At 37.3% G+C, this 24,493-nt stretch overlaps 1 protein-coding gene across 2 annotated transcripts; it reads left to right on the top strand.

Annotated features, from left to right (window-relative positions):
* The first annotated feature begins 6 nt into the window (after positions 1-6).
* On the top strand, positions 7-24,002 carry ZC3H14 (zinc finger CCCH-type containing 14). 2 transcript variants are annotated; one of them, XM_026849693.1, is made up of 16 exons: positions 7-840; positions 4,031-4,145; positions 7,126-7,166; positions 7,497-7,692; positions 8,035-8,455; positions 10,310-10,470; positions 11,577-11,677; positions 14,212-14,367; positions 15,884-15,958; positions 16,423-16,579; positions 17,368-17,591; positions 19,708-19,828; positions 20,806-20,942; positions 21,987-22,081; positions 22,982-23,088; positions 23,729-24,002. In XM_026849693.1, the coding sequence occupies exons 2-16, from the start codon at positions 4,054-4,056 to the stop codon at positions 23,733-23,735; spliced, it is 2,091 nt and encodes a 696-aa protein (XP_026705494.1). In that variant the 5' UTR covers positions 7-840; positions 4,031-4,053; the 3' UTR covers positions 23,736-24,002. The 2 variants fall into 2 exon arrangements, 1 of the variants encoding a protein (XP_026705494.1); XR_003398510.1 differs by lacking the exons at positions 20,806-20,942; positions 23,729-24,002.
* Positions 24,003-24,493: the final 491 nt, after the last annotated feature.

The raw sequence follows: 24,493 nt of genomic DNA, 5'->3' as shown, positions 1-24,493 counted from the left end.
CCCTGCGGCCTCCCCTCAGGCGCGGAGGTGTCGGGGCTACTGCGGGCCCTGCAGCGGCCGAGCGCCCTTCATCCGGCGGAAGGAAGCGGCGGGATGAACCCCCAGCCGGGCCGGGGTTACCGGGAGCTCCTGGCGGCGGGCGGCCTTCGGCCCCAGGGCTCCCCAGAGAGGGGCGCGAGCAGGAGAGTCGCTGTTTTGGGAAGCGTTGTTTTGGTCCCGCCGTACCCCGGCGCTGCCATCTCTCCCCCGCAGCTGGAGTTCTCGCCCTGGAGCAGCCCACTGCGACACAGGCCCGTAACCGGGGGCTGCCCAGGACAGGGAGCTGCTGTGGCCGGGCGTTCGGGTGTGAGCCCCCGTTACTGTCAGGTCTTGTTAGCTGCTCCCACTCAGCAATCACAGCTTGAAAATCCCGGCAGGATTTTTTTCTTGCTGAGCCTAGAACGGCCTTTTATCAAACCATCCGGGGTTTGTTTTCTTTGTATTTTATGAGCCCGGATGATCTTAGCTTAAAAAAGGACTGCTGGGACTTGGAGGTTTTCTGGTAGTACCGGGAACTGGTGTATAGGAAAAATGGTAGAGACTGTGAGATTCCTGGCAGGTTTTGCTATTCTGCCATCAGTCCCTCACTGTTTCAACGTTTATATCATGAGTGGTGGAGAATAGGAGAATTAACATGTTAAAGCATCATGTTAATGAGAAAATGAGTTATGAGAAAAACTTTGCTAAGCCTCCCACCGTTTTGCAGTTAAAAGTACTTTGTTGCTCTATCCTTTAAATGCTATTTCTTTGTTTTTTAGGGTGCTATAAAAGGAAAGTTGCAGGAGCTGGGGGCTTATGTTGGTAAGTTTTATCATGTTTGGCAATTTTCTTTAGATGCGTTGATGTTAGATAGGAAACAACCAGCTACTTAATGCAACTGCATATTTACTTATTCTTACTTGTATTACTGCATACAGAAGCCTTAAGCATGAGGTGAATTATCTGAAGTGTTGGACTAGTATGAAAGAAGAAGACTTGCTTCACGAAATATGTGTAGTCCAAGCCTAAGAGAAGGCAGTAACATGGACGTTGATGTATGAAGAACTAAGAGGAAATAACTGAGAAGGCTAACAGTCTCCACTTTCAAGGAGAAATGGTGGCAAGGGGTTTGAAAGAAAAACAAATAATATGTGTCTGTGAATATTTAAGGAAGTTTCTTTGTAGCACAAGGAGAAACTTTATATAAAGCAAGATCCTCACAAATACAGCAGTGGTTACCTGTGACCACTCTGAGGTGGAGTCAGTCTGTCTTAGGCATCTTTTCAACAGCCTTTTGAATTTAAGGTGAGACATTTGTCACAACTAGGGGAAAGGATATTACTGTACGACAGAGATAGGCTGACTGTTTCAGGAGATGGAAAGGTCATGTTAGAAACATTATGTAGGACAAATCTGCAAAGTGTAAGAGCTTGACTGTTAAGAGGAAAACGAAGAGCTACATTAATGTAGTCTTCATGAAACATATGTATGAAATGAAACATATGAAACAATCTTAGAGGCAGGATGAGGTTTTATTTTGGATTGTGAGGAGAGATGAGCATTGTGAATGTTGTGGGGGTTTTGCTTTTTTTTTTTTTCCCCCAGATCCAGTATTGAATAGATATTGCACTTAAGAGTAGCTGGTTTTTACAGTAGTAGAAGTTGGTAACTTAACACGGTATTCTGTTGGAAGCAGAATACCTCAGTCCTGCAACTGCCTTGTCTGTGATGATGCTTGGATTCCAGGTAAAGGAAAGGAATTGAGAGCATAGTTTAGAGATACCATGAATTGCAGGACCAAGTTCAAAGTTCGGAGTTTGATCTTGAATTAATCTTATTTCCTATTTAAAGGAGACCATTGTATTTATGAAATCAAAATGTATTGACTCTGTTGAAGGGAGCTACCTGTGAGGTGACATTCTGAACTCAGCAGGTGCCAAGGAATTGTGTTTAGAATTTTTTCATTGTAAGGTTGTCTTTTTTCACGATCTCAAAAGTTGTCTTTTTCAGTAACTTGTTTTTGATTATTTTTTTTTTAGCCCTCATTCTACGTTTCAGCTTCTCAGTCCTTGATTCTTTGTCTGCTTTTTCCTGCATTTCTGAAAAAAATCTTTCTTATCTCTAATACCAAGGTGATGGTAGAATACTGGTAATCTTTGATTATAACTATGGGTGATTACTCTGTGTTTTTCTTTTCTTTCTGTTTCCTGTATTGAGAATGCAGTTCCCAAGTTCAGCATACAATGTCTGCTCTTTCTTCTTGGTCAACTTCTGAACTTCTTTAAATAACTCTGTACTCTTTATTGCCAAGTCCCTTGGCCTCTTTTGTTTTTAAACCAGTTTCCAAATTTCTGTCATTTTTCATGTTTCTTTTCTTGTCTAGAGTATGTTGGACAACTTTTCAAGTAATGTTGTTCAAAAACACACCATTTATTCTTTTAGGTAACTGGTAAAAACATGTTCTCCCTCATTCTAGGCTCTGTGAGCAAGAACCTTGCTTTTTTCTTTCTTTAACTACTAGTTCTTTTCTTTTAAAAGGTCTTTTACAACAACACATTTTGAAACTTATTTGTTGTTTAGCACTTACAAAGGAAAAAATCATATCTGTAAAGCAAAATATAGTAAAATATTTATCAACTATCAAAATTTTCAAAAGATTGTAGTCTTGGACAGTTTAAGTTGACATAAGCCAACACAGCCACCAAGAGATGCAGTTGCTTTCTTTCCTTTTTCTACAGTACTGTTACAGGTAATTGTGGTAACTTATGTTTTGATCTGTGTTTAAAGTATCTTCGTTACTTTATCATACGTTGAAACACCCGAAGAGCCGATCAGGTTTAAAAGTAGGTTGGCCAAAAAAGGAAAGTTTATTCTAAGTTCCTAGGTCTGGGTATCCACCTATCTTGTGCAACTTGTAGTTTACATAGTAAAATAAAAAAAAACCCTACCAAAAGAAGTTAGGGTTTAGTCTAGAAACATGTTGTGTTGGAACACTTGAGTAGTGATAGCGAAATGCAGGTACAATATATGAATGTTATTTCTGTAGTCTGGGGTACAGAATTATTATTTCAGGGTACATAGACATAGAAGAAAGGCAATTCCTTTGATTTGTGTTTTTGATTTCTACCTAAGATTTTTCATTTTTTAGGTCTTTTTAATGGTGTGTACAGACTTGATGGAATGAGAACAGCTGTGTAATGCCTTGGTTCAGATGCAAAATTTGAAGTGGATTTCCCATTTGTCTTCACTTACTATTGTTATGTTTGTGTCATGGAGTGGTACTGGAGAACATGAGGTGTTTGATTAAACTAAATGGAAATATGTGCTCAAGAAGCATACCTAATGCCCTTGAGCAACAAATGCACCATGCAGTCCTTCAGAGTAGATCAGAGCTAGGCCAAAGTAAAAAGCCAAATACCACATTCCCCAAACCCTTAATGTATTAAATTCGGAGCGCCTTCCTGTCTAGTCTGATGACTAGGCATACCCTGTATGAGCAGTCCAGCAAGGGGATGGATTTTTTTTATAGATGGAAAATCTGGAACTTAATACAGTTTTGATTTGTTTAATGCGCAGATCAGAAAGGGATCATTATTTCTTTGATCTCTGTACCTAAAGGAAATTTGGCAAGGATAAGGTACTATATTTGGCAACATTTGGAGTGATGAAAATTGTAGATGGTTGTTAGAGTTCAAGTAAAAGGATATAGGTAACAGAGTGTCTTTCTTTTATCTTGTCCTTTATGTGTTTTATTTACTCACTTTTAAAATACTTTGATCTTATCTTCAGTTTATGCTTATGTGAAGCTGACGATCTTTTATTCCTCACTCATAGCTGAAACTTGTATTGGACTTCAGAGAAAACGGAAGTCTTGTTAATTTGCTTACCTATTCCTCTGCTTGCGGAGTCTTTACAGTAAAACTGTAAAAAATAATCTGGTTACATTTTAAAGAAGTTCACTATGTCTTTTATGATTTATTGTACTTTAAAACAATATTTCTCTTTCTATTAGATGAAGAGCTCCCTGATTATATTATGGTTATGGTAGCCAATAAGAAGAGTCAAGAGCAGATGACAGAAGATCTTTCCCTTTTCCTTGGAAACAATACTGTCAGGTTTACTGTCTGGTATGTTTGTAAGCTCCTTGTCACACTAATTATCAGTAATCAGGACTGCTTTCTGTAAGTGAAACCTGAGAATCTAAGAAGTGACTTATTTTCCCCATTGTGTAATTTACATTAATCAAAACTTTGCAGGTCTAATAAATTAGTCTATCAACTGTTAGGCTATTGCAGTGATAATTAAGTGGGAAAGCACTGGAGGGTTTATTTTTTTGTCTTGCTGTAAGTCCGGTCAAATTTTTGAACGAAGTGTGAAATACTCAGCTAAGTGAGGGCCGTATGTCGACTTAAAAAAAAATATTCCTGCAAAGCCCACTGTGAGCATGAGAGTACTTAGATGTAAAATAGTTATTCAAAGACAGATTTCTTAGATTTTATGTTAATGTTATGCTTCAGATTGCTGTTGTGCATGGGAATTACTGTATCAGGACAGATGAGTAGTGAATCTAATTTTGCATGCTGTCTTTGAAAAGGCTTAGCACCAAATGCTTAGGTATTCCCACCTCTCAGGCTGTTTATTTATTACCACCACCGAGCTCTACAAAATAAAAGTAGAACCCCAGAATTATTGTAAGCAGGACAAATTAGCAACATATGAACTCTTTTCTGAACTTCTGCCAGTGTGCGTTACCCTATGCTGCATGACAGCCTTAGCCATGGTATTTCTCATGCATTTTCTAGTACTGAATTTGGCTTAACAGTATAAACCTTTAACTCTGTGTTTCACAGTATCCAAGCAGATACTTCACTCTGGAGATTTTTCTTGCTTTCTGAATTGTGTATTTTTTCAAGTTAATCTTATTTCTGAGTCTCTAACTGAATATAGTTTTAAGGAATGTTATTTTGGCTTATATAGATAAGAGGAATACTACATTTTTTTTTCTGCTTTTTCAGTTTGTTTCATTTGAAATTTTCATATTGAATGGTTACATTAACTTCAGTATTTCTTCTATGTGACTAGTCAAGTTCCCCTTTACTTGATTAGCAGCTTTTATGCTATTAAATAGCAGAGAGAAACAGTTTAGAAGTTGGGTACATTATGAAATCGTAAACATTGACCAAAAGTGTAAATTAGTTCCAGCTGTTACAATTCACTGTAACTATTTAAACTTTCCATGTGACAGTGTTACTTGTATGGATATAATTTGAGTTTGCTTTCAAAGTTTAAATTTTTTTCCCGGGATTTGTCCCCCTTTTTTTTTTTTTTTTTTTTTTTTTTTTTTTTTTAAGTACACCCACATTTCTGTTCTTTATTCCCTCTTGTGACCTGCCTAGGCAAAACTTTTGGGTTTCGCTGTATCAGTAAGTCATGCAGTTGCCTTTCTCAGTGTGGTTTTAGGAATCAGACAAATTGGTGAGGTTTACAAGTTGATGAGGGGTAACTCCAGTACTAGGGTTTTGGCTGAATCCTGATATACAATAAGAAATGACACAATAATATGTAGCAGAAACACTTTTATGGCTTTGTGAAGGAAACTATATTGAAAAAATAATAAAGATGTAGAGAAAGCAAATTTCAGCAGGGAAGAGAAATTAAGATTTTTTTTATCTATCTATCTATCTATCTAGAACTGGGTGTCAGCTATATGTAGATATTGTACTTCCTATTGGTTTTGACAGCTGCTTAAATTCCAAATGTAATGAGTCTTCTAATCTCAATTCAGTATCCACACTTGCTTATAAATACAAATTCAATGTCAGAGTGCTGTTTCGGGTAACAAACAAGGTATTGGTTAAAAGAATGATGGAAAAGAAACCAAGATGAAACCTATGCAATAAACTGTAAGCGGACTGGTGGAAAAAAGTAAAATATAACTGTAGTTGGGAGTTTTATATGCTTTTATTGCTTCTAAAGGCAACCCAGAGTGTTTACATTCTTAAACATTGAGTCTCTGGCAAATTACAATACTCAACGAGGTTTGCCTTCCTTGGTTTGTCCTGTAGCTGGTAATTTGAAGTCATCTGGCAAAAGTTTCACAGCAATTCTGTGGCAGCCCTGACAGTCCTGTTGCTTGGCCAACACTTCTTACTCTGAACCAAGTGTCAGGTCACGGTTATCTGGAGGTCAGTGTGAAAACTAATATGCATCAGCAGAGCTCAATTGACAAAACTTAAAAGAGTGTTCTAACGAAAAATCACAAGCAGGTGAATATAAACCTTTTTTTAGGCACGTGCATTCTTTCTTTTCCCAGTTTTCAATGTTCTTGTTCCTTAACTTTTTTCTAATACTCATTCAAAGTTATGGCCATGCCCATGAACAGGTTTGAATTCTGAATAGGATATGCATTTAAGTGTTGGGATTTCTTTTTTTTTTTTTCTTCTCACTGTAATGTGTATTTATTTTTAAACAGCTTTATTATTTCATAGCCTTTTGATCTTCTGTATTGCTTCAACTTGGTGCCTTTTTCACAGGCAAATGTCAAATTTGGTGCCTCACTGAAATGTTTTCGCTCACTGATGTGTCTCAATATTGTTAGTACATACAAAGCATGCTGGAAGAATCCTGATTGTGTTATGTACTGTGAACTCTATTGTTTAGGTTTCTATTTAGAATTATGTTTAACTGCTGTGTAATTAAAGTTTCATATATGAAGTAAAATTATCAGCTATGCTTTTGGCTTCTAACAGGTTTTTTGAATCAGTCCTTTTGAAGATATTTAACTCATACTGTTGATTGCAATGAAAGAGTGGAGAGTACTGTCTTTAATTAATGTAAACCAAGTAAATGCCAAAAGCAGATAATGTGATGAATACCCTACATGCATGTATGAAGACTCACTGGAGGCAAGATACTTAAAACCTCCCGTTTGAGGTTAAACATGTTAGTTAATGGAAAGTGAAGTATTAGATGAATGATGTGCTTGTTAGGGGAGGGGGGGGAGAATACAGCTGGTTTCTGAAAGCTGATTGTTGTGAGTGTAAGCTAAAATTGTTTTATTTCTCCTTTTTCTTTCTTGCTTCCTTCCATGTCCCCCATGTATTTCAGGCTCCATGGTGTTCTGGATAAACTGCGATCTGTGACTACTGGTAAGTAAGAATATTAATTTTGAGTGAAAGTAGGTTTATTTCTGCATAGTGTTGCATGTCTAATGAATTTCAAAACATCTTGGCTGACTGTTTTGTTAATTTTCAATTTATGTGGCCTTTTGGGTCCTGACTTTAGAAAATTGCCTTATGTTTTGAGATAAATAATTTATTTCTGGGTGTTTTTTGCTGATGTTTTCAGCTGAAAGAGCTTTCAGCTTGCTGTATTTTCATATCTGTGCAATGTTTTGTTTGCAGTTTCTTAGCTACCTTTACTTCAAAATTTGTATTGCTGTGCTTTGATGTAAAAATGAAAGGTACCTGTCTCCACAGAACCAACTAGTGTAAAATCTTCAGAATCTAGTATCTTTGAGAGCAACCTTCCTTCCAGCAAAAGCAGTTCATGTGTGAGCGATGAGAGGAGACACGAGGATATCTTGCCACCTCTTGCGGTTTCCAGCACTCGGACTGAAAGAAATGACTCAAGAGTTTCAACTAGCTCACAGGAACAAAGGAACACTGCTCCACGGTAAAGCTTTTGGTTACTTACTAACACATCTTTAGACAGTAGTTGTGTGAAGAGTATTCTGAAGAGCACGACTACTTGGAAAGATTAAAGCAGTTTTGAAGAGTAAAGCATTGCTACAATTTGTTGCATAAAAACCATTAAATCTGGAATTTAGTTCAATTTGTCTAAGAAGCATATGGGCTTAAATTAACCAAACTAAAGATAGTGATCAGTGTGTTAGATTTGTATAAACAGTAATACCTTAATGATTCTTCCCTTCTGGCTTTATTTAAAAGACAGTTCTCATTTACCAGAGCTTTATTTGCAGATGAGTTAATAGTTGGCAATTTCTCATTTTATCAGGCAGTCTTCTGAAGATGGTTCTGCATCCCACTTAACATCTACAGTCAAGCCTTTGAGGGAATTGTCACCTTCGGAAGCTGTAATTGACATTAAACCTGAACCAGATGATCTAATTGATGAAGACCTCAACTTCGTGCAGGAGAATCCTTTGTCACGGAAGAAACCAATTGTAACTGTAACTTATGGTTCTTCTCGTCCTTCTGCCGAAATCTACAGACCACCAGCTAGCAGGAGTGCAGATGGCAATACACATGTGCACAGATTGTCACAACAGGGCAGCTTACAGGGGAGCTGGCAGTTAGATGCACAAAGCTGCAGGTCTTTGGAAGCAGGCCAGCCATGCAATCCGGAAGCATTTGGCAGCTTAGCAGAAAGTTACAGACCCACCTCCAAACTTAGTGCTGATAAAGTAGGCAGCGAGGTTAGTATGATCTAAACTATTGCGACATTTTTCACTTGCTGAAAACCTAAATTACTGTGTATGCTTCCAGTAAAATCTTGACCTCAGAGAAATCAAAGGACTTCTGTCACTGCTACCAGTAGGTTTGGGATTTCATTCTTTGGGTCTGCTGATAAACTATGCAGTTTCTTTTTAACATTAGACAGGTTACTGCAGCTCAGAGTTAATTAGCTCGTACATCTTCATGCCATACTGAGTTGGACTAATGGGTTAGAACATCATGATGCACGTGATGAATCAGAAATAATTTTCATCTCTAGATCATTGGAACAGCATGATCTCCTGCAAGTGCTATGTAAATCTCCAGCTTTACACAGTTCTGTAAATCAGTATTTTTGGGATGCTGTTTATTCACACATATGCTAGTTATACATTAGTCTAGAAAGCCTGGATGTGTTGCTTATGAGGTTTATTATTATTATACAATTTGGATTTAAGAACTGCTTGGGTGAGTATCATGCAAGGATGTAAAAGGTGATTGCTGCCCTACGTACTTTGGAGGCCAGACTAAGCCAGGCAGGGTTATAGTCATAGCTGATAGAGCCCTTTGTGAGAGGAATGAAGGTTGTTACACCTGCTAATGTCGTAATGAAGCAGGAATTTTACATACCTTGTATTCCAAGTGCATCTGTGTTTGTTACTGCTTATACAGTTCTTTGCTACTATTTAGTTCTGTACAAACAGTCATGAATTTAATTTGGAAATCTGGAATGCTTTACAAATACATGTGCTGGTATCTTTGTTTTTTAGGATGGGGAAGTGAGGATAAGTATATAGTGATTTTTTTTTTTTTTTTAGGGCTGTATGTAAAGCATTGGTGAGTGACAGTCACCCCTTTCCTTGGAAATGTTAGGAAAAGGTCTTGTGATTTTATTCTATTATTCTTTCATTAATAACATCTGGAATAGGGCTGTTAGAGGAGCATTTCTTACAACTGTGGACCTTTGCTGTATTCTAACTTTTTAGACAAGTTCTTGAACTTTGGGAGGTTTTACCTTTAAAAAGGTAACTTCTTTAGGTATTGTGGTTTTTTACTGTATGAATTTGCTGTATTGGTGTAGTCCAGGTCCATCCCTTAGGATGTTTCTTTCTCCTTGGAGGATATAGGATCATTTAAAGGGTACTGCGTACAAACCTGGCATCCAGATGCCTCATGGTGCTCCTTTTTAGTTCCATGGTGAGTGATGATTCCTATAGGAAGTATTGATGTCTGCTTTCTCCTATGCTTTCATGCAGCCTAGCATTTAAATTTGTTACTACCCCATGCACTGTGGTGGTGGTAAGTGGCTGTGTCAAAACAGGGACCTTGCTCTGCCTAAACTGGACCATCCTAGCTCTGCTTAGCTATTAGCATCCTTTGGAATATGTTATCTTGCTAGAAATTAATCCTTACGCTAATCTAAAATTAAGAGTTGATACAGAGGAGAAAGTCATTCACACTGATTTCACTATCAGACTTTCAACAGATGTGTCTTGAAGGTTTGTATGGATTTATTAGGAAAATCCTGCTTTTTCTGTAGATGTTGAGAAATTGTGCTTTAGACTTTTTTTCTTCTCCTTTTCTAAATGTTATTTACAGTTACATTTTTTACTGAGATGTTTCAGTGTAAACGTGTGTTTTTTTTTTTTTTTTTTTTTTTTCCTCGCTCTCTATAGTGCTGTCACTTGTTTCTGCGGACAGTACAGTACTAGACTTATGCAACTTGCATGGAAGTTCTCCATCTTCTGGCTATAGGTAGAATTACAATATTTTCTTTGCTGGCTTATTAATACATGGTTTATGCTTAATTAATTGTCTTGGCTGCTCTGTTGTAGGAAGAAAGCTCCAGGAAGAGACGGTTGCCTGTTGTAAGCTCAGTAGTCAAAGTAAAAAAGTTCTTTAATGATGGGGAAGATGAGGAGGAGGAAGACGATTATGGATCGCGAACAGGAAGCATCTCCAGCAGCGTGTCTGTACCTGCGAAGCCAGAGAGAAGGTACTTAAGATCTCAGTGATTCTGTGTGGTTTCAAGAATGAATTTAATGAACAAAAACTTTCAAAGTGGAAGTTGGGGAGAACTGTTCTCAGGTTTGAAAATTGACAGAGAAAATGCAGTAAGCTGTTTTTATATTTCTTGGTACTATCTCAGAACTCTGGGTGAGATGTCTGTTTATAACACCCTTTTTCCTCTGATTTTTTTTCAACCTGTTATTGTGTATAAGCTGCAATGGAATGTGAAATTTTACACTACTGGGGAGAAGTTTAGTGGCAAAAGAACATTAATGTTGGCATGCCTCAGACCAGGTATTTAATGTGCTAAAATAATTTTCCAGGAGTTTTAATGGCTTTGTTTTTATTTCACGAATAGTTTTCAAACCAATTATCACTTTTTTAAGGTGATTTTAACTTTTGAAAGGACTTGAGAGGTTTTTCCTTTTTTTCTGCTCCCTAATTATTTCTGAATGTCAGGTGTCAGTCAAAGAACATCAGTGGTTTGTATCTAATTTTCAACAGTAAGAGGAAGAACATTTTAACTAGGGAAGAGATGGTTCTAATGATCTACAGTAGCTTGTGTAAGATTTGTTTTAAGCTAATACACTTTATTGAATTTATCTTCAGCACTGCAGCACATTCAACTAATTTAAACTTCCTTATTGTTGATGTTCAAAGACAAACAGAAAGCTTTTTTACAGCTAATAAGTTTTTGATAGAGTCAGTTTTCAGCTGGGTCTTACTCCCTGGGGCAGCTGCATAATTCTAGTGACAACACAAACGTAGTAACAGGCACGTGAGGGGCAGAGGTGCGAGGAAATGAATGGCAGAGTTTGTGCCTTTCAGATGCAGCGTGGTTTTAGAGGAGTGTAAGCTGAGAGGCAAAATCACGCCTCTGGACTTCTGTTTTTGAGAGCGTTTGTGGATCCCCATCCACTCAGAGAATAGATTAACAAGCTGAAAACAAATATGGATAAAGTGTTTTTTAGGTGATGATTTGTATCAGTATTACACATAACTGTGTTAAGGTGCTGAAATATCTGTGTTTACCATGGATACAGTTGCTGTTGTAATTCATGTACAATTAATTAATTTTTTTATCTCCCTTAGACCTTCATTGCCACCTTCAAAACAAGCCAATAAGAATTTAATACTGAAAGCAATCTCTGAAGCACAAGAATCGGTTACAAAAACAACTAATTATTCCACTGGTAATTAGCTTTTTTTTTTTTGTGCTAAGCTGTATATTTCCAAGCCCTGTTTTACAAATCCAAGCTAAAGATAGTGCTTGGGGGTAAACCAGAATGTTAAATAGTGCATGTCAGTGATACATGTAAGGGATTTTCCATGTCCCTAGAACATTCCATTAATCTTCAGTGATGAACTGTGAAAGCATAAAGAAGGGAGGAAAGAGTTATTTAAAATATATTAATCAAGATACTAAGTCTGTAAAGTGTATAGATACAAAATGGAAGTGCCAGAAGTATTCTGAAGTTGATAATTGCCAAGGGGAAAGTGTTTAGAATTAGGCAGGTTGTTTGATCTTTTTTCCCTTTGTATTCTCGTCCTCCCTTCTGAGAGGGGAGGAGAAAAAAGCCAAACAGCAAAATATCAAAATGCACTGGATATAGGTAATAGAAATGCAAAATAACAAGCAACATACTGACTGATATGTCACCGTATATTGTCTTTAAACAGTGAGGCTGCAATTTTAATTCAGTGGTTTTAGGTATTGAGTAGAAGTTGATACAGCAGCCGAGCAGTTGCTTGTGTGTAGGCATTTAGTTCTCATAGCTAGGAGAGACTTCTGCTGAAGAAGGGCAAATCCAGCTGTTATCTTGTATGCTTTTGTTTCATTGGCTATTAATAAACCTAGTGTTGTCAGCAGGAAGCATTGCACATTGCCAGGGAAGGAGCATTCACTAAACTACCTAAACCATGACTTTTATGCCATCTGGAGCAAGACTGAAAGCTGTCAAAATCTCTTGCCTGTTCTCTCTCTCAAAACCTGCAAACTGTAAGAAACATGTATCTTCCTTCTGCACTAGCATATTTACAAAATGGTTATTGAGAACTTCCCTGTTTTCATGTCGACACTTGTATTTTCAACGTTGCACGGATGCTGATGAGTAGATCTAAAGTCATGAGATGTGTATGGAGTTTTCTGTGTTCAAAGGCTCTTGAGTTGGAGGAGGTGTCTGTGCATGTTAGAAGTGGGATATAGACTGAGCTGGTTTAAAACAAAATTGTATGGATGACTAATAAAGATTGTGGCCAAGCTTAGAACTGATAGCTAAGAACAGTGCTAGTAAACTATTGAATTGGTTGACTACTTACAAAATACATTTCATACAGTAAAAGAACTTCTGAAAGAAAATTATGCTGCTTCATGAATAGCAAATAACGTAACTGCCTCCCAAGCATTAAGAGCTTGTTGTCATTCTAGATGGTAAGCAGAATGAGCAGTTTGTTAAGAAAAGAGGTGCGAGCACTGATGCCTCCAAGTTCTGATGCCAGTTATCCAGCAAGGAGTGTTTATGGTGGAAAAAGCATCAACACAAGAAACAGTACTGTGATGCAGGAAGCTCTTTCCTGTGTACGCAGCAATGTGACAGGAAATAGAACGTAGTCAGAAAATGTTAAAATTGATTATAACTATTGATTTTTAATAGTGGTGAACTTGTAGTTTGGCTTACCAACATGAGAATATTTCAGTGGACAGACCAAAAAGAACCACTTTGTGATTTAATACAGAGGCAATTCATGAATTTTATCTGGTGTCATGCAGATTCTTCCACTTCAGAGGTAATATTTCATGTAATTTTTTAAGTATTTTGAATGGAATATGGAAATAAGCTAATTTGAAATACAAAAGTAGAATAAAATGGTAGGATCATAAATGATAAATCCAGTACTGAGTGGTACCTTTTAGTTGTACGTGTCAGAAGTTGAATGCTGATGTGATACTCAGCCAAGGGAAGAATATGCTTATCTTTTCACAACCAGTTCTGATGGTCTTAGCAGAAGTCAAGTGAAGAAGCCAACCTGTCATCCTGCTACTCCCAAATTATGTGCTACAATTAGCTAAAGATGGTTGTAGCAGGTGAGTGTAGGTCTCTTTCCCCAAGTAACAAGTGATAGGATGAGAGGAAAGTTGCACCAGGGGAGGTTTATATTGGATATTAGGAAAAAATTTTTCACTGAGAGAGGACTGTAAAGCATTGGAACAGGCTGCCCAGGGAGGTGGTTGAGTCACCCTGGAGGTATTTAGAAGAGGTGCAGATGTGGCACTTAGGGACGTGGTTTAGTAGTGGACTTGACAATGTTGGGTTAATGGTTGGACTTGATGATCTATTAGCAAGCATCTGAGCATAGGGTAGCTGGCACTGTATGAAAAGTATGCACTGATAATCATTGATTGTTTATATGAAAGCTGGAAGGAAAAGTGATTTCAATACCATAAGAAAGTACCAACTTTATTACCTGTAGAAGTGGATGAATGAATACTTTGCTGATGTCACTCTAATCCTTTTCATTCAGTTTTGTCTTGCAGGTAGATGTTCTGAGGTGCCACTCATACACTGCTCTATGCACATGCACAAATGTGCTTTCACACTAACAATTTTACAATTAGCTTGGGATTTTTTTTGTGTGTGCGAAGGAATTAGTTTTTAGCACCATATATGAAATAATACTGTTATGTGATTGGATTGTATGTAAATGATTTACCATTGTCTCTTTAAAGTTCCACAGAAACAGACTGTTCCAGTTGCACCAAGAACTCGAATTAGCCCAGAAGAATCTCAGTTAGAAGTAATCCATGTGCAAAACAGACTACCTGCTCTGAGTTCTCAGCTTCAAGTAGAAGAGCCAAAGGAGCAGACAGTTGAAGGAATTCAAGGTCATCTGATCATGTTCTTTAAAAATTTATACCAGTGAATGTCATTTTACAGCAGGCTGAGCAGAGAAAAGAAATGCTTTTAATTTTTTAGTCAGCATCAGAAGTTGCATGTGGAAATGCCTGAAAACCAAGAAGCTTTCTAAAGCATGGCTGTAAGATAGGTACGTGTGTGTGTGTATATATATATATACAGACACACAAAGAGATCACCTCAGAGGAATTAGTCAGTAAGCAAAGGGTGGTATAGCATTCTGGCGTATCACTGAAGAGTAATTTTCCATAAGCAATGGATCCATTTATATGGGGATGACTTCTTTTTGCCCCATCCTTTGCATTCTTTTCCTTGATATCATGTAGCAGTAATTTTGTTATGAAACCTATGTGAGAGTTAAGATACTCTACATTTGGAATAATTTTGCAGCCTATGAAGTATTAAAAGATTCTTTCCAACATATTGTTACCACCCAAATAGTTCTAAAGTTTTTTGTTTAAATATTGAAATATTATATTTGCTGTTATGGGGACAACTGATACCAGGATAACTGTGTAAACATTAGGCTTTTTTTTACTTCTGTTTTTTTTTTTTTTAAAAAACCCACAACCTCCTGAAGGAAAATAGCATTTAAAGGCAATCAGTGTATCTTTTCAGCATGATTTTCTTACAAATAAAGAAGTGTGTGTGTCTGTGTTAGCTACAAGGAATCAGAAATAAGACTGTGAAAAACGACTTCTCTAAAACAAAGTTTTTCACTATTGCTGAGTTTAGATATTTAGATTGTTGAGTGAAATCTTGAGTAAGGCCTTTGTTACATCAGCTCACAGTCATTGTTAAAGAATGCTAAACATTCACTGTTAGGAAAAAAAATTATTTTTTTCAGTCTCTTATTTCTCATATAGATATATTTGGAATCTGCTGACATAAAATAGGTGAAATTGTAAAGTATGTAAGAAGCAGCTTATATCTGTGAATTAATATACAGAAAATATTTATGCTAAATATTTTTGCTTGCTATTGAAATGGAAATGACAGCTTGCTTAGGAAACCTACAGGAAGCAAAATATTTTTTTTCAAACTATAAGTCAAATGTAAACAGTGCTACTCTGATTTGTTCCACTTCTTTTAACATGACCATAAAGTAGTTCCTTGTTAGCTGCTTTCCTGTGTGTATGTTCTCTGAGTAGTCAACACCTCTACAAATGAGGAAGAACTTAGCCTTTAGAAGTTGCCATACCTGCAGACCTAGTTTGCCCAGAGCAATGATTATGGGGAACACTAGTCTTTCAGTATTTAGATTTTGAAATGCTGGAGAAAACTTGTTAACTGTTTCTGAGACAATGAGAAAGGAGTTCATAACAATGAAAATGGCTTCTTTTTGTTAGAAGTGTGGAGGTTTTTGTTGTGTGGGGTTGGTTTTTTTAATCAAAGGCATTAGAAGAGTATGCTTCATGTCTTTAATCTATAGTTTAATTTTGACATACAGTAAAATATGCTTCTAATTACTGGGGGCTTTTTTAGGAGCTGAACAAAGGGAGCTCTCTTCTCGGCTCCAGATTGATCCTGTGATTGAAGATGCTTTGCAAGTGACTCAAGGTTAAGTCTTGTGATCTTTTATTCCTAAATAAAAATTGCTGGTTTTCAAATTGAACACTACTGGTCAGTGAATGTTAAAATGTAACTTCCTTTTCAATTAATTATACTGATTTCTAGAATTTATTAGTTTCTACATCTCTTAAGTAATGAAAGTGTTATATCAGTAGGTGTTCAAAGCTTGAGAGATTTTGGGGAGGTGTGTGGGCCCCCTTCAGTGCTGTTTCAGCACAGCTGTTCCAGTAACAAAGTTTCCTAGTCTGACCTAATATGGCCTATGGCTCCTGTTGACTGATTTCTGTGGAATAAGCATGGAAGTAAAAATGTTTTCTGGAAGCTACTAGTAAGAAATTAAAACAAAATTAGCTTATCAACAATGTAAATTGATATTAAAAATATTCTGTAAGTTAAGAGTGTAACTACAACCTTATTTTCCTCTTTTCTATGTAATTTTTCTCTCAATTCAGATTATTATGATGCGGAATCTATGGTTCACACAGATACCAGGTCATTTATCCTGAAGAAGCCCAAGTTATCTGAGGAAATAGTGCCGCAGAATCAGCAATTGGGAAGGAGGGCTACAGAGGCAATACGAGTACTCTCAGGACGTCTAATACAGACACGGTAAAAAAACTACGACTTTGAGGATTGTTGTTAGTCAGATTGCTGTTTATGGCTTAGATAAAATCGCTGTTTGTCAACCATGAGAACTCCATAGTGTTTCCAAATATTTAGAATCACATGCTATTCAGGAAATCCCTCAGGTGAAATGGGTGGGACAGTGGAACAGTGGAGAAAACATATACATCCCCTGTTTTTATACTCCCTCTTCTATCCACATTGACTATTCTCAGATACAGGATATTAGTCGGGACTGATCTTTGGATCAGGCTGAGCATCAATTTCTTAATGGCAGTATTTCAGTTCTCTCTTCCTAGTGCTGAAAGCTTTTACACTCAGTGTTTCATAATGAGATGCTCAGTATTTTTGAGGAGATGCCTGGTTCTGTGTGTTAAAAGGTTCATGATTCCAAGAATGGCATTTACCCTCACTTTTTTGTCTCAAAACTAAAATCCTCAAAAGACTAATCACTTTCTTTTTTTTTTAACTATGTCTGTAAATGAGCTTTTGGATCTATCTGAGCAGAATGCAACAAACCGAAATGTACCTGCCAGATTCTTTGCTATATGCCATTGAAGGCTATATTTCTTACTTACATCCCCTGTGCTTCAGGGAGACTAGAAGACAAACTGTTAATTAGAGTGTGTTGTTAGTAGTATTAAAAGTAGGTTGGTTACTGTGTGACTCTCCATGGATTAGCTTGTACTACTTTTAGTTACTAGTGCAGCTCATGTTTACTCAAACCTCTGGAGTCAGAAAATCTATTTTTACTACATTTCTTTGTTTGATAGAGACCAGCTTGCACAGCCAGAGAAACCTGCTAGTCCCAAGTTCATTGTGACACTGGATGGTGTGCCCAGTCCACCAGGATACCTTTCTGATCAAGAAGAGGAAGATATGTTTATAACTGAAGGATTAAAGCCAGTTACCCAAAATATGTGTGCTGGAAAAGGATTAAAAGGCCTTCGAGCACAGCAGATGCAAATTGTAACCCGGCAACTGGAAAACTGTGATGGTAATTATGCTTACCAACAGGATCTAACATTAATGTCATTCTTAAGAAATCAAAGTGATGGTGTTTATTATTCAAATTAGAACATTTTTTAGGCAAATGAAATGTGGCAATTCAGTGGGGTCATATCTTTGGAAGCCTTTATCTTGGTGAACTAGAGCAATATGGCACATAGGTAATTCTCCACACCTCTCAATATTGGTAAAATTTGGGGTTTTTCTCTTGAAAATGTAGTTTGTCTTTCTCTGCCAGAAATCTGCACTTCTGGTTGACCCATTATCATTTGTCGCCATGGTGATGTAAGGAGATTTTATGATGAATGTTTTGCTATGCATTAAACTTTAAAAAATAGGTCAGGTGATATTAATGTTTCTGCCTAGATTTGTGATATCAAAAGCAGCCTGTTTAGTATAAGGTGTTGATAGGGTCAAGTTGCTAGAATCTCTGAAAGTAGAACTTAACAGTGTGTTGTTTTACTTGAAGATTTGTGTATTCAGGATACCTTTTGAAAAACATGGGAAGTTTCTTGCTGAAGCATGTGTTTGAATTGTTTAGAGTGCTGATGCAGTGATGAAAAATTTAGAGGATACTGTTTTGTCATACACCAAGCATAGGTCATGCTTGAATTCTTTTGTTTTGGTTCTCTTATGAAAATAAAGACCTTTATTTTCCATAGTAGCAATGCATCCAGATTATCTGAACTAAATGAAGAATATTATTTGGTGCTGTACAGAGAACTCTTTAAATTTCATGGATCCAGCTGTAATGCATTTATGAGAGAATCATGGGGGAAAAACAAAAGATCTTTTAAGTCCACATTCTTTCAGTTCCACTGGCTGTAGAAGTACTGCACATATCAGGCAGTCTTAAAGAAGAAAGGAATGTTATATATGCATTGACAGAGTTTTAGCTGTACAGTGAAATATGTATTAGAGTACTACCCTTGCAAATCTGTGCTTTTACTAGTATAGTCTCTTTCATACTCCCGACTAAAGCTATTTGGTACAGGAGAGTGTTGCTGATAAAGTTATATCTCTGTTAAAGTTTCTTACTTGATTACCTACGTTAGCCAGAAGTATCACAGGTACGACTGAAGTTCACACAGAATCTGCTCAGTGTGGAAGTGATTTGTATAAGCAGTGTGGTTTTGCACTAGCGTAGCATTATTTGTCTTCGGTGCATTGCAAGGAGAAGGCATAGATAAGGCTGAGGATGGAATAAAGCTGGAGCAAGTATGTCACTAGTCAGATCAGAGAGGTAAGTCTAGCAGTCCTGGAAAGCTTTGAAAAGCCAAAGGTTTAGGCAGATTTGGGAAGATAGGACAACAGTGAAGGTATATGCATAATTGCCTGAATTTGCAGAATGGGGTTTTACAAATAATGTTAAAAAGAAAGTCAAAGTCCCAGATTCTCATAAGAGTAGTGAAGGTATTGAATGTTTCAGCTTGGAATTTCTTAAAATACATTTTGGATTGGAGTCTGGGTTCAGGTGGTATCTGTCCAAGCAAATTACATGAAAGTGGTTCTTTTTCGGTGTGTGTCCCCATACTAATAAATCATATCTGGTTAGTGTAAAAGTTGATTTTTTTTTTTTTACTCTCTCTCTTGAAATAATTTTCTAAAGCCAGAAATAATCTCTGAGAAAGGAAGCATAGGTATTATGAACACATGGCTCAGCAGAACAATCATAACAGGTTCAGCTGAAGAATCTTTGTCTTTGTCTGATCAAGATCTGGTCCGTATGACTTTCACAACCGAATTTGGATTTGTGAAGAAAATTATTTTATTTTGCTTGTAAACAGTGCAAGTTGTGGGTTTTTTTGTTGTTTTGGTTTGTTTGTTTTTTTTTTTTTTAAATCACCAGAAGGCTGCTGTAGGTCCAATATTACAATTTCTTTCACTTCATAGTTTTGGAAATTTTCTTCAGATATGATTATACATAAATTTTTATTGTTGTGATTTTTTTGATTAATAGAGGCTTATCAAGAATTGGGTTAAAAGGAGAGAGACGATAGGAAATATTGTGAATTTCGGTTATGCTACATTGTGTACACCAAATTGCATACAGAATCATAAAGGTCCCAGCTTGGGTTTTTTCCTTTTTTTTCTTTCCTTCCTAGTGGATATGGAAGAGTTAAATGTGTTACAAAACCAAGAGAAGGTGCTTGAACGATGCAAGTACTGGCCTGCCTGTAAAAATGGAGATGAATGTGTGTACCATCATCCCACACTACCTTGCAAGTGAGTAGTGCAAAGCTCATGCACTTGACATGTTATTTTTATTTTGGTAGTACAGATTTCCCTTCTGTGTTAGTAAATATGTCAAGGCAGCATAAGTCTGTTAGGGTAGAGATCACAGCTAGATTCTCACACTGTCATTTCTTGTGTTTTCCACTCATCTACCATGTGTCAGAATACAGTGATGTTTTTAATAAGTAGAGTCACAGCTGTGCTTATGCTGAAGAAAGCTTAGTTTAGCATGCAGGCTGGTGCTTTTGTGTTGCTTAGAGATGTGAGAATTCATGTCATCTTAAAACAAGAGGCACTATTCTGCTAGCTGTCAGAATACTTTTGAACATGTTAGGGTATCATTACACGGTAATGTTTTTTTTTTTTTTTTTTTTTTTTTTTTTTTTTTTTAATTTGAAACCAAAGGCTAACTCTTGAACGTGTGTTGTCCTTTGCCTTCTCTTCCACAAGCAGCAACAGTCTAGAAAAATAATTTCTGGTTTGAGATAAATGTTAACAGATTGGGTAGCTTCATTTACTCAGACATTTGAATTTTCTTTTAAAATCTGACATAACTACCTTCAAAATAATGCTTTCTCTTCAGTAAACAAACCATATTACTTAGTCAATTCTGTGTCCCTCTGCACAAAGGTCCGAATTCACAGTCCCTTTGCTGCTCTGCACTGCACACTAAGAATAAATAATGCACCTTAGCTTGCAACAAGTAGATTGCTACCAAACACCACTGTGTGTGAAGTGGTTCAGTTATTTCCTGCATGTAAAGAGTGTCTGCAGGGAAGATGAACACGGATCTGTGTGCATGCAGCTAGCACACTACCCCTGCATGCTCTGCTTTGGAAGTAACCAACACATGTGCGCAAGCCCTGTTGTAGTTCTGGCTTTCTGTGGTATTCTAGCTTTTGTGCACAAGAGCTGCTTGGGGATTTTGCTCCAGGTATAGGTTTATGACTCAATTTCTTTTCCCTCAGAGTTTTCCCTAACTGCAAATTTGCTGATAAATGCTTGTTCATCCATCCAAACTGTAAATACGATGCAAAGTGCACTAAGCCAGACTGTCCTTACACTCATGCCAGCCGACGAACCCCCCATCCACCTCCTAAACCAGGTGAGCACCTCTTGTTTTTCTGAGCTTTAAATGAAAGTGCTGAAGGGAAAACAGTGTATTTGGAAGAAGAAACTGACAATGGTGAAAATATAATTTTTGCTTGATATGACTTAATTTTCTTTCAACTCTTAATACTAGATGAATAAAATTCAGTGTGACTGCAAAAAACAAAAAATCCAGTGTTGTCAGACAAATCCCTGAATGTTTCTCTGCACGAGTCCATGTGAAATCTAGGCAAGACCACAGTGGTGACTTGCACAAGCAGTCCTTTTTTCTGGAGGGATTAGCCAGCACTGCAATTTTACTCAAATTTATTTTATAATTGGATACCTGTTATACCAAGAGCTTCTGATACAAATTGAAAACAGAGGTTTCTGTCTTTGTATGATTTTTTTTTTTTCCTCTCTAATGACACCGTAGGAGCTATCTTTATGTAATGATGAGATGACTTTTGGGGTGAGGTTACCCAGCAAAGGCAGTAGCTCTTTGGATTACAGGTTGGTATTCCTGAGCCTTTCACCAGTGCCAGGGTGGAGTGCCTTTTCCGCTGAGGTCATGATCTTTAGGAAGCAGTTTAGCGCTTAGTCATAGTACGGTGCAGTTTTGTTACTTTGCCAGCAGGCCGACTACAATGTGCTTATCCATCTCCTGTACCATTTCCAGCAGCTCCTCTGTATTCCTGGAAAGTGCACTGCCTGTGCCTTTTGGTCCAGTTAGCTTCAATGCTAACAGGCTTGTTGCTGAATTTAGCATTTGAATGCCTCTGCGTATCAGAATCTCGGCTTAATTTGTTGGAGTTGTTGCAATGACCATGGTACTTGCCTGAAATGGTGAAGAACCGAGACTAGTGATTACATGATAGTCTTGTTCTACCCCAGGATGACATCCACATAGTGCCTGGTGATATGCATCCCATAGTTTTTGCAGAACTTTGGTGTATTATAAAATGTAATTTCTTGCAGAAGGGTTGATATATTTGTGTGAAACTATGTTAAAGCGGTTTGTTCTGATCCAGACTCACTTCCTGTTTTTTTCTACTCTTAGCACCGCTACCCACACTGTCTGTAAATTCCAGTAGTCCGCTGTGCAAGTTTTTTCCAGCTTGTAAGAAAATGGAATGTCCATTTTACCACCCAAAAGTAAGAATTTTCTCCTATCTCTTCCCTTTCTTTTTAGAAAAATACTTGAAGTACCTTTCTTTGAGTCAGGAAATGTCACTAGCATTTCATACTTTTTGATTTTACTTTTCACATTTTAACTCGGAAGCAGACTATACAAAACCAGTGACTTAAAGAATTTGGAAAATTATATTTTTAAATAATTTTTCTACCAGATGCTTCTGTGGAGTTTCAAACAGGCAGCTGGCCATAGCACTTGTTAGGAATCTGCCCATCCAGGATGCTGGGGGCAAAGGAGGAAGACATCTTCTAGCCTCTATGGAAGAAATAAATTTCAGACTCTTGACTTTTCATTCAGATGTGCTGCAGTGTACAAGAACTTTAAAGATTGATCAGTTATCCTGAAGTATAGTCCTGTAATTTATGTAGTATAAGAGTTTATAACTTGGGTACTTCTATTCCATAGAATTGTGTCCCTGCCTATTTTACACAAGTTCAGGGCTTTTTCAAGCACAAACAACCCTGAAATGCCCCGGGGCCCCAGGACTCTGTTCCCAGCTGTTATTGGCCAGATACTCTGGCTTTTCCTCTGTCTTGCAGATAATGCTGTGTTATGCTCCCGACTTGTACACACAGATCAATGGAAACTAAACACTGTTAACGTTTAAAAGCCAAGGAACTTCCAGCTGTCCATGAAGTGGCAGTTTTGGACCATCTAACCCTTAATTAAAAACTTTTGAAAAAGGCTTTCCTTCTGTTATTGGGTTGCACTGATGGCACTAGTCCGTATAGCTGTTGTCTCAGTCATCAGTCAGGTATGTCGTATAGATACAGACTGACATGTAACACATGGGAGCCAGCGAGGTCAGGAGTCCAGGCAGCCAGTGCTGAGTAGCCTCTTCTGAAATCTTTCATTTTTAGCATTGTAGATTTAACACCCAGTGTACAAGACCAGACTGCACTTTTTACCACCCAACTATTGCTGTACCTCCACGCCATGCCTTGAAATGGACTCGGACTCAAACCAGGTGAGATGCTGGTTATCAAGTTTTATTTTTCTTGGTTAGGTTTAGAGTGTATGTTGTGACTTATGTCACAAATGTAATTTTACTCACAGAAGTAATCACGAAGTAATATGTGTGTGATGAATAATGACGATTATATGAAGAAAGATACCTGTTATAGGCATCTTCATTTTGAAGAGAACTCTACTGTTTAGTTAATGTTTACACTACTAAAACCAATGTGATGCAACACTGAAAAACAACTGCCCTGCAGCTAGGGTATGGCAGAGTCACTGGAATCCTGACAGGGACATGTTGTGTTTACTGAGTTTTATTTGAAAAAAGCTGAATATCCAACATCAGCTCTTTACTCTTGTTTTATTTTGTGTCCAAGCTGTCTTTTTTGCAAACATTCAGATGCTTCTCAGTGTTTCTGGCAGAAAAGTTCCATCGTGTTGTCTAACCATGATTTCATAAACTGAAGCAAACTTCTCAAAGCTGCGCTTGTTGGTCTGTATTAATGATACATGAGCCTTGCACTCCAGCTAATCTTGTCTGCAAAGGTCATAATTGTTACAGGGTGGGACACAGATCAGTTCTCAAATCATCTTTACAGAGTGGTAGAATTGTTACATGAATTGTTTGGGTTTTTTTTCCCCCTCAGTGAATGATGCCACTTGGGACTGAACTTCACCTCCTTGGGTCAGTAGTGGAAAGGAAGATGAACCACCAGTGGCACAGGATGTTAGAAAAATCCATGCATTTTGAACTTTTAATATACATTGTTTTCATAAAATGAAGTTGATTGCATACTTGAAATGTCTCTAATTTTCCAAGTTTGTAAGTTTGAGCAATTTTACATTTTTTTTACGCTGTAAGAAGAAAATGTCTGTGTAAGGAAAGTTTTACTTTAAATTCCATTAAAAACTTTCAAAGCACATTTTGTGTTCTGTTTGGGTCACGTTTCTTGCTTAAGATTAGGAATGTAGCACCAGAAGGTCTGAGAAAGCTTAGTCCTGTATTCCAATCATATTAGAAGTATTTTTTGTTCAGCATGTGTTTTTAAAGTGCATACAGCTGAACCCCTGTCATGGCAAAGGGTGACTGAACTCTTTACCTGCTCCTAGGGAAAAAGAGTGTAAATGGTTTGTCTTTGGGACATTTTTTTGCTGTGTAATAAGCATCATACCCCTGATAATTTCTTAAACAGGGAAAAAACAAAGATAAGGGACCAAAAATGTTCCATAAGCAAGAACAATTAAACAATTTACTGTACTGTGCTCCATTTAAAAAGCCTATGAAAGTAAATACTCCTTCACTTGAAAATAAATGGTTTCAGATGTCTCCATTTATACCAGGAAGAGAGAAGCTCCTCTCTGAATCTCCTTCTAAAGAATCTATTTTTCCAGCACACCTGACTACTGGGCAG

This window comes from Athene cunicularia (genome assembly GCF_003259725.1).
Source record: "Athene cunicularia isolate RWA chromosome 5 unlocalized genomic scaffold, athCun1 chr5_part1, whole genome shotgun sequence".
Taxonomy (NCBI): domain Eukaryota; kingdom Metazoa; phylum Chordata; class Aves; order Strigiformes; family Strigidae; genus Athene; species Athene cunicularia.
This window is presented reverse-complemented; position numbering and strand designations above follow the sequence as displayed.

Coding starts and splice junctions, on each gene's coding strand:
- ZC3H14 (XM_026849693.1), top strand. CDS start 4,054: ATGGTTATGGTAGCCAATAAGAAGAGTCAAGAGCAGATGACAGAAGAT. Junction 15,959..16,422: donor TGCTTTGCAAGTGACTCAAG/GTTAAGTCTTGT, acceptor CTCTCAATTCAG/ATTATTATGATGCGGAATCT. Junction 19,829..20,805: donor CATCCCACACTACCTTGCAA/GTGAGTAGTGCA, acceptor CTTTTCCCTCAG/AGTTTTCCCTAACTGCAAAT.